Raw genomic sequence first — 11,035 nt, 5'->3', positions numbered from 1 at the left:
GATGGTAAGTCAAAAGCTTTCACTGATGATGAATGAGGACACAGTTTTGTGGAGTGGAATTTTTATGGATCAAAATGACGAGCAGTGGACATCATATTATTAACATATGAACTAATTTCTGTTCTTCAAACTGATTACTCTGTTATCCTCAACATCTTGAGACATATCTGTAATCTGAAGCGATTACTTTCAGAAATAAGCCAGTGATGATACCGTTAGGTTATCTAATGTTCGAGAACGAAGATAACAGAGTGTAGCTGCTAATATAAAGGTGTTGCAAAGCTGGACAACAGTAGCTGCGATGATGCTGCGCCTCCTCCTCGCGGTCCTGTGTCTGGTGTCTTGTGGCCTGGCCGCCCCCCGGCCGGTCAGGGTCAGGGCCAGAGGGAACGGCCGGATAATCGGCGGCACCTTCACCGACATCGCCAGCTACCCGTGGATGGTATCCATGCAGATCAACGGCCTCCACTACTGTGGGGCCTCCGTCATCAGCAGCAACTGGGTTCTGTGCGCCGGCCACTGCATCTACGGCGCCAACCTCGCCACCTACAGTTTGAGGGCCGGCACCACGACCCGCGAGAGCGGCGGTGTCGTGTCCGCCGTGGCGTACGGCGCACTGCATGGCTACTACAACCCCACCACGATAGACTATGACATCTCGGTGATGCAGGTGAGTGCCGTCTACTTCCTATCATTGCCCGATTCAGTTATTGTACCGACTCTGTTCCACAGAATTTAGTGGAGCGAGGTCTTGGTCATTAAAGAGCAGCATGGTAACATTTATTAAGTGAACCCATATTGTGACTTCTGAAATTTTCCCGGCGTATTTCTTCTTCTAATAATTTCCGGGTATGCAGCCGGATCCCGTCGACATTCTGCCACGATATTTCGGCCCAGAGACGTCCGGCCATCATCAGGTGAGTACACAACTACTGAAGAGCCCAGGAGCAGTCGCGGTATTTATGCCGAATATCGCGCATGTGAAATGTACTGGCATCCTATAGCGCATGCGTCAGGTGTTGACATGCGCAGCATAGCCGAGTTGTACGTGCTGCCCTCGGTGGTGGAAATAAAGTTTCATCTAGTCATTGAGTATCGAATGACACTGTCGATTCCGCTGTGATTGTATAATTTTAATAACAGGATTCCAATTTTTATCCAGCTGAAAGCCGTTGTCTCGATTTATAAGATTATTGGCAAGACGTATTTCCACTGATTCCTTGATTACGGAATCCCAAAAACCGTCAAAATCGGCAGTAGCAGAGCACTGTATTTCTTTGGGACATTCAATGGAATACAATGTAACAAAAATTTTATCCCCGGTTTCCGGTTTTTGGGTTTCCGTAATCAAGGAATCAGTGGAAATACGTCTTGCCAATAATCTTATAAATCGAGACAACGGCTTTCAGCTGGATAAAAATTGGAATCCTGTTATTAAAATTATACAATCACAGCGGAATCGACAGTGTCATTCGATACTCAATGACTAGATGAACCTTCATTTCCACCACCGAGGGCAGCACGTACAACTCGGCTATGCTGCGCATGTCAACACCTGACGCATGCGCTGTAGGATGCCAGTACATTTCACATGCGCGAGATTCGGCATAAATACCGCGACTGCACCTGGGCTCTTCAGTAGTTGTGTACTCACCTGATGATAGCCGGACGTCTCTGGGCCGAAATATCGTGGCAGAATGTCGACGGGATCCGGCTGCATACCCGGAAATTATTAGATGAACCCATATTGTTTGTTAGTAAAAATGTGAAGGAACGAAATTTTATCCATGCAGTAGAGTAAGGCAAATTGTATAAGTAGATGACACAACGACTAATACTGGTTTCTATGAGGGGCAGTCAAATTAAAACCGAACACCTGTCATATCAGGACCATGCAATGGTTCCATTCAAAAGTAATCACCATACGCGTTAAGACACATATTTCACTTGGTGACGAGAGATGATTAATTCCTATCTCGTAGAATGTGGTCGGCTGCTGACGAATCCACACCAATATTCACTCTTACTTCCTCGCCTGACTCAAAGCGATGTCCACACCCGTCTTTTTTCAGGTCGTCATTGACAGATACTGACTGTACGCAGGATGTCGCAGTGTTTCTCAGTCAAATCATTGAAGTGTAGCTTACGTTGTATTCTGTCTGACAGCATTCTGGCGGCTCGAGGGCAAACGGCAAAGCCAAAAACATTACACGTCCCCACGCCAAGGAAATACAAAACTATTCACACAGCTTCCAGTAAGATCATGATGACCTCCTTCTTTGATTGCAGCGGCTCTGCTCGTCGCCTCCCTCGAAATATTGAGCCCCAGTCAATGAGCACCAAAACGCAGACGCTTTGCAGTAGTTGCTGTGAACCATAAGGTCAGAACACCCAGTGCTACTGTCGGACGCAGTTATCCTGTTTCTGGATAACGCGTGCCTCCACACTGTCAATCGGTTGAAGTCTTCACATGTAAACATCTTTTCGCAAGATAATGCCTACCTCCACACTTCATATTTCGCGAATGATTCGCTTCAGCGATGTCCGCAGCTCGTGGTCTAAGGGCTGGCGTTGCTGCCTATGGGTCCCGGGTTCGATTCTCGGACTGGTTTCGGATTTTCTCTGCTCGAGGACTGTGTGTTTGTGTTGTCCTCATCATTTCATCAGCATTATCGTTATTCCTGACAGTGGCTACATTGGAGTGTGTAAAAACTAGGCCTTCGTCGCACGCTGCTGACTGCGGAGTTGAGCGCCACACAAACCAAACATTATCATCATAACTTAAACGATTCAGTTGGGAAACGCTGCAACATCCTTCTTAAAGCCCGGATGTTTCGCGAAGCGATTTTCACATCTTTGGCGACCCGAAGAAAGCCAGGGTGGACCTTAGTTTGTCAGACAAGGGGGTGAAAAAGTGAGTCTTCGTGCATCAGCGTCCAACCACTTTCTATGGAACAGGAACTGATAGTCCGATCTGCCAGTGTGATATAGGTCTTAATGTGTGTGGTGATTACTTTTGAATGGAACTGCTGTATGGGCCGATTGTCGTGGGCGGTATTTTTTTATTTGACTGTCACTTACACTTTGACCGGGGGAGGGGGGGTGGGGTGACGGCGGTGGTAGCTTGCATCCGTGGTATACAATATTCGAATACTTACATTCTATACCAGCCACTCAGTTAAACGTTAAAATGACTCTCGTCATCTGAGAAACAAACGCTATTAGCATACGCCACAAGTGTAAGTCAGCATATTGCTACAGTTCTTATCGAACTTACTTCAACCTATCGCTGTTAACTTCCTTCCGACCCTGCCACATATATGGATATTATTACCCAGTCGCAATCCAAAGTTAACTCTTCAGAATACATTAATATTGCCGCTAAACCATACTCACTCGGATAAAGGATCAACGTTTAACAAGCTATCAATAAACTAACTTACCAATAAAATAACTAAAAATTACACCCCGTCCCATTACTACCACCTTCGAAAACCCAAAAGGAAACCTGGTATAGATAACCTACAAGAACGAAGTACTAACCACTATAAGAAATTTCTTGGAATACACCAGTTAATATTCTTACATCGCACTCCCTGACTACCACTGTTGTCCAGCATACTGAATCAGCTTAATGCACCGTCGTGGATTTTCTCCGCTCAGGGACTGGGTGTTGTGTTGTCTTCATCATCATTTCATCCCCACCTGGCACGCAGGTTGCCCAATGTGGCGTCGAATGCAATAAGACCTGAACCAACGCGGCCGGACCTGCCCCCTAAAATATCGCGTACACAAAGCCAAAAAGGACAGTGCATTGGCAAAGTTCTCATTTGTAACCAGGTGATACATATGAAAAGTTTCGGACGTTGTTATGGATGGACCTCAATTAACAAACCTTGCCCGCGGGGTACTAGTTGCAGCTAGATGCGTGGGACATTCCACTTCGGAAACCATCATGGAAGTAAGTATTCCGAAATTCACAGTGTCAATAGTGGGTCGAGAATACCACATTTCAGACATTACCTCTCACCACGGATAAAGCTGTAGCCGACGGCCTTCACTTAAGCATCGAGAGCAGAGCAGCGTCGTTTGCGTAGAGTCATGAGCGCTAACAGACAAAAAGCCGTACTGCGTGGACTAATCACGGAAATTTATGTGGCGCGTACGAAGAAAGTATCCGTTAGTCAGAGAGGCGAAATTTGGCGTTAATGGGTTATGGCAGCAGACGACTAAGACAAGTGCCTTTGCTAAAAGCATGACATCACCTGCAGTGCCTCTCCTGCACTCGTGAATATATCGGATGGACGCTAGACGTCTGGAGAAACGTGGCTTGGTCAGATGAGTTCCGACTGAGCTGGTAAGATCTGATAAGGTTCGAGCGTGACGCAGACACCTCATAGCCATGGAGACAAGCTGTCTAAAGGCATTGTACAAGTTAGTGGTGTGTCTATAATACTATGGGCTGTATTTACACGTAATGGATTTGGTCCTCTTGTCCAACTGGACCTATGGAAATGGTTATTTTCGGCCACTTAGAGACAATTGGCAGCCATTCAACGATGGAATGTTTATGGGTAACGATGAACCAGGCCACAGTTTTCCTCAATCGGTTTGGAGAACATTCTGTAAGCTTCGATCGAATGATTTGGCTACCCAGATCGCCCGACATGAATGCCATCTAGCATTTATGGGACGTAATCGTGAGGTCAATTCGGACACAGCGTCTTGCATCGCCAACACTTTCGCAGTTATGGACGGGTATAGAGGCAGCATGGCTCAATATTTCAGCAAGAGACTTCCAACGTTATGTTGAGTCCATGTCACATCGAGTTGTTGCACTATGCCGGGCAAAAGGATATCCACACGATACTAAGAGGTATACCATGACTGGCTGGTCCCGGCGGAGGTTCGAGCCCTCCTTCGGGCATGTGTGTGTGTGTGTGTGTGTGTGTGTGTGTGTGTGTGTGTGTGTGTGTGTGTGTGTGTGTTTGTCCTTAGGATAATTTAGGTTAAATAGTGTGTAAGCTTAGGGACTGACGACCTTAGCAGTTAAGTCCCATAAGATTTCACACACATTTGAACATACCATTACTGATGTCAACGTAGTGAAATTTTATCTCCAATTAATTATATTTTATTTAATTTATGTTGCAACATGCGTATTCCAGTAACCGTAACGTGACAATAAAAGGAATAATTGAAGTGATCATATTGCACAGTCATAGGCGTCCGCAATGAAGGGGAGGGCGTGCACATATGGAGGCGGTTGCCCTTTCCGGAATCACAGAAGCTGTTCGCCAGAAATTGTGCCTGTTCTTTTGAGCAATGAGATTTCGAAAATGTCCTGCATTGAAGGCAGATGTGAAAATTTACAGCATATTGCGAAAATTTACCCAAGGTTATCTTCTGTCTCTTTCCCATGAAGTCACAATCGAGTTCTTCAGAGGAACCATTCCAACATGGTGCTGCACCATTTCCTCCACCTATTTCCAGCATAAAAAAAGTGGGCCAAGTGTACTGCCGAACTTCCATCTAAATTATCCACAAGAATACCCCGCCTTCCTGCTGCACTTTTTAATCTAAACAGTAGGCTACATTTGTCGGGTGTCGAAGCACCCCTGTCACGACTTGCGGATACCATATTTAGTTTTATAACTGCACAGTGAGTATAGCAGGTTCTAACGAATACGATCATGCTATACTTAATTCATGGACCCAAGTAAGAAAATACCAATGTTGTGGCTAGTAATGAAGAACAAAATGTCAAAAATCGATGTCGAAAAGATCTCCACTTCAATAAATGAAGAAATGAGACTTCATACTGTATCGGGTGTAACAGAGCACGAAATGCAGCCTTTGAATTGCTAATTCAGTTGTTCTGTTGCCATGGCTATGCAATAACGTGTAAAACTGTGGGAGGGGGTAGTTTGCATGGCTCATCCTACATCCTAGACTATCAAGAGCCAAATTAACTGGGTGATTCGGGATTGTTTCGTGATGTTCTCCTACATCAATCTAGTTCAATACTGACCCAGGCGACACTTTAACCAAACAACAACAAAAAACACCTTTTATTTTATCTTCAGTTACGCCTGTCATCTTTAAAAAATTGTAAGCGTGCAGATAATGTTATAAATTGATCAACATGAAGAATGGAGTTTTCTATTCAGTTTTATTGGTGCTATAACATTAACCAGTATTTTTATGTTTTTTTCCAGTTCCATTACTTTGGGGAGTATTAATTAGTTCAGTTTTGCTGCTTTTTTGTTAATAATCAACAATAATTTCTCAGACAATATGACATCATAAATGCCAATTGTAGATTCTTGTGCCCTGTAGCATAATTTTCTGTCGACGCCCATGCGCACTCTTATCATCCATAGTGAAAGACGTGAGCTATTAGCAGCATAGACTATTGAGATATCACCCACGATAAAGATTTCCCAGTAATAAAATTCATAAACTGGAAGACTACTGCGCTCAACTACCGTCCGCTTTGTCCCAAAGATATTACAAGCCTTTTGTTATCAGCACATTAAGTTTCCCGTTCCGTTACCGAAGTAATTAGTATGTCTTTGTTGTTGAGGCCAGAGGTACAGTATTCTCACTAATAACAGTTTTATCGTCTTCTTTTTTCTTCGTCTTTTTCTTCTTCCTTCTCATATAAGCTTGGCTGCTTGAGTGCCTTGCGGTCTTTGTGTCATCAGTATGTAAAAAAGTAAAGGAAATCACAGAATTTCTTGTTCGTCTTCATGTAGTTCAAGCATAATGTTTTGTTCCCCAAGGAAAATAAATCTTTCTCAATATTGTAACCTTGTGTCCTTTAAGAACATTTATTTTTATTGAGGAACGAAATATTATGTTCAATTCTCATGAGAAATGGCGAGAAACTACGATCTTCCTTGTAAAAAGGACCTATTTTTTCGGCCCGTACTGAAGGCACCAGTACTAATAAAGAGAAAAAGAAGCGGACGACGATTAGCTGTTGGCAGTGACGCAGTAGAACAGTTCTCTAAAGGAAAGAAATTCTAGCTACTGTTGTAAGAAAGGTAAACTTACATCGTGTGCCAATAAGAAAAAGCTGTGTTTGTGTGCTGCTTGGTGCGAACATATCTGCATTGCGTAGAAAGATTTCACACTTAATACTTAAAAAAAAAGAAATAGGAATATGTGTAAGGGAAATTAACGAATTCTGACGGAACTTGGACGATGTTGCATTTCAAGTTGTCAAGTTATTGGCGGACTATACCAAGTGGGACCAACTGTTGATGTGACCTGGATTACATTCCGTAACTAACAGACGTGAACAGTGGTGATCCACTACATCTTTCGTCGGTTTCATTGCTGCGGCTCTTAAGGATTCTGTTGCAGAAAAATGTGGTTTTCGGAATCACCATTATGGTAATTTCAACCCACCAATGTTGGTAGCGGTATGGAATAATACATTCGTACGCGAGCTATGTTGTACTCATATCCTACGCTGAATGAGTATCTTTTCCAGGGATATACAATTAATCTGTGCTCATGCATTTTCAGTTAACAGGTTTTTGGTTGTTCCAATGTTTAGACGTCATAACTCAGTCATAGTAAGTGAAATATTAGCTGTCAGTTTTCATCATTAACCGACGATGAAATATGTTACAGAGCAACAATATGCAATAAGTCCACTTCCCGGTTACAGGCGGAGGAAGATTTTTTTCGGTTGGATATGGTACAGCAACTTGCCCCGTGCCATAAGCATGGCAGTGTGTGGGGTCACTTGTTACAGTTCGTTACAGTATAGTAACCTGACCCAAGCGACGTTACTGGGAGATCTGGTGTTATTTGTTATGCAGTAACAATTTGTTCCATGTCACCTGCATAGAAACGTGTGAGACAGATATTCGTTGCACTTGAATTCAACACTTATCTCTAATCGATGGTACGTGATTAAACTGTGACAATTTCGTTTCACGCTTACCTGTAACTGGTGACGTATTTGGCAATTTGTTACAATTTTGTTGTCTGTAACTGGCGACATATGAAGTAAATTGTTACAATTTTATTTGTGTTATTGGCACTTAAACTGTGTTACAAATGTTGAACTATGGTGATTGCAACGTGCTGCTTAAGATGTAGGTTGGATCAGTAGTGCCAATATGCATGTCAAGTGTATTTGTTATTGTTATTGAACAGTTAAGCTACAGCAGTATTCCCTTGTTCGTTTTTTACGGTTTCAGAAAAAAACATCTTCTGCTACTTTGATGAAAACACAAGCAATTTATCCCCAAAAGGTCGTTTTTCCGTTCACAGTCAGAGATCTGTTTGTAACCTTGGCCATCACTGTATTTGACCAAACAGTGTTTATGAAGTTAATACATTTTACAGCGTGTATTTCAAAGTTACAGTTGCATATCATGATAGCATGCTTATTACTGACATGGAGCGTGGTGAAAATGAGCATGTTCCATATCACTGATGCAGATCCCTGTACTGTAATGCTTGAAGAAAAGCCATTCCTCCCGTAAGTTAAATGTTAAGTATTTGTAAACAAGGACGTCTCTAATATTCTATTACAGATTAAAATAACTAGGCATGTGTGAATTGGACTCGAGTACTTAGAATTCGGTACAATTCTTCCGTTCTGGGATTCGAGAATCTCGACAATTCTTGCCTGTTATGGACATTGGTATTAGAAAGCTATCAGTCCCACGGATTCCAAGATTTTCAAGAATGTACTGACGTTAGTAATATGCGACGCAACATGCTACAGGAAGCAGGCGACTCTTACTACAATATTCAGCAGCTCTGCATTCAGTCTGACTGGATTGCAAAGGTAAATTCAAACATCAGACCAGGAATGCGAAACTACTGATGATTTTAATTTAAAATTAGACGTCGGATGACAAACCACAAAGAAAATTTGTTTCCTTGCGCTATAAATAAAAATTAACAGTTCTCTGAGTTGTTTCCTTTACTTGTACTTTTAACCCTTGCTTCTCGCCAAATTTAATGATTCTAGGCCAGCTGGAAGTATCCCATAGGCTCGGTTGAGTTTGCGAGTATCAAAATATGTAACTTAAATGGCCCAAGCTTTTGCTTGTACTAACTTAGAAGCTTAATCTTATTACACCAACAAGGGACCATAGACGTTAGCATATGACGTAAGTTTAAACCTTATATTTCTACACTTTCCTGATAGAAAGGGGCCTTAGCAGAATGACGAACACATGCTTTTTTCTCCTGTGATATAACAATAAACCTACAGTTTTGAGATATTTTTCGTTTTTTGTACTGTGAAACCTTGTTTCATGCCAAAAGTTCACGATTCGGCATCGGCAATAAGATATAGGTTTTTATGAGTGTCTTTGCGAGTATCAAAAAATGCAACGACCGTATCTTATGACTACATTGACTTAGAAGCTCGTCTTTCTTACTCTGCCAAGAGACCGTAGGCCTTATATTTTCCATAAATGTTCCCGTTCATAAGAAAAAGCGGTCTTAACAGACGGACGAACAGACAAAGAGCCACATGAGAATCGACCAAAACTTTTTTCGTGTGGTATAATTACAAACCCATAGGTGCCGGATATTTTGCTTCGATTATACTGTGAAGCCTACCTTATTGCCAAATTTCATGGTTCTAGGCCAACGGCAAGTACACGACTATTTTTGACGAGTTGCTGAGAATTAAAATGTGTGACGTAAATGCCGTATCTTTTGATATCTTTGACTTAGGAGCTTCAGTTTTTACAACGCCAAGGGACCACAGACCTCAGTATCCTACAAAAATAAAAACTTGACACGTTTATCTGCTCGTGAGAAAATGGGTTTTGAGCAGTCGGACAGAGACACATACAAAATAAGCGATCCTGTGTGGATTGCGGTTTTAAATATTGAGGCAAGGAACCCTAAAAATAAGACATTTGTGAAAGAAAAACTAAATCCGATCTGACGTTGTAACAACACTGAAACTACTTATTATGAAATGAATCATCGATCAAAATATGTGGCTCGTTGTAGTTTTTTTTTTATTCAGTAATACTTGCATACAGTGTGTTTTCAAAGTTTCGTTAACAGTTCTTTGTACGACTATGTCGATCTGTTAACTGGCTCAATGTGTTACCCGACTTACTTTACGCACATAATCAGAAATTAACGAACTGTTTCGTACACTGCAGGCAGCCACTCCGTTCCCCATCGGTGGCAACATACAGATCGTGGGTCTCCCTGCCCAAGGCTACGACCCGCCAGGCGGGCTCGCAGTCAGCGTCACTGGCTGGGGAGGCACGGCCACCACGGGGCCGCCTGCGCCGCCCACGATGATGAAGGTGGACATCAACATCATCGACCGCGCGACCTGCGTGACCATTTTTGGCGTCACCGACCGCATGATCTGCGCCGGCGAGGCCGGCAAGAGCACCTGCATTGGCGACTCCGGAGGTCCGCTCGTCAGCGGCAGCACTCAGGTCGGCATCGTCTCATGGACATACTCACCATGCGAGGCCCAAGGCGGCGTCTACTCTAACGTCGGCAACCTCCGTTCCTGGATCACGGCTGCCGCTGGCGTCTGATCAAGTTCTCCCACCCTACATGCATTCATGGAAAACGGGTTGCAAAGTAATACACTCATGGTTCTCAAACTTCTCTCTTATGTAAAATGTGCCTCTACGGTGTGTAGAATCTAATAAAGGATATTATCTTTAATCTGGAAAGTCTTTTATTTGTGTTCAGATTTTTATGGGAGTAGGCGGCAGGTAAATTACAGTGGTAAATTGTGATTCCACATAGACAGTGACGTCATATGCAATTGCAGTCTTACTCGGCGTATTCCACTGATGCATTATTCTCGGGTTATCAGCGTAGTCTTGTCGCAGCGTTTCGATGAGTTTTTTACCCATCATCTTCTGGTGGCGAAGTGTCGGGATGCTGTGTTCTGTATATCTGTATAGCTGCTTGGCCGTCGTCCACTTCTGTAGGCTGGCCAATCAAGTTCCTTCGGAAGGGGGCACCGCGTCGGTTGTGGTGGCGGTTTCGGGGAAGGGTGTGGTGGGGG

General features: G+C 43.2%; 1 protein-coding gene across 1 annotated transcript; it reads left to right on the top strand.

Moving 5' to 3' along the window:
• Positions 1–301: 301 nt before the first annotated feature.
• Positions 302–10,553, top strand: LOC126484791 (trypsin alpha-like). Its single transcript, XM_050108388.1, has 2 exons — positions 302–670; positions 10,161–10,553. Exons 1-2 carry the CDS (start codon positions 302–304, stop codon positions 10,551–10,553), a joined length of 762 nt encoding a protein of 253 aa, XP_049964345.1.
• The last annotated feature ends 482 nt before the right edge of the window (positions 10,554–11,035 follow it).

The sequence above is a fragment of the Schistocerca serialis genome, chromosome 6 (genome assembly GCF_023864345.2).
Source record: "Schistocerca serialis cubense isolate TAMUIC-IGC-003099 chromosome 6, iqSchSeri2.2, whole genome shotgun sequence".
NCBI lineage: Eukaryota > Metazoa > Arthropoda > Insecta > Orthoptera > Acrididae > Schistocerca > Schistocerca serialis.
This window is presented reverse-complemented; position numbering and strand designations above follow the sequence as displayed.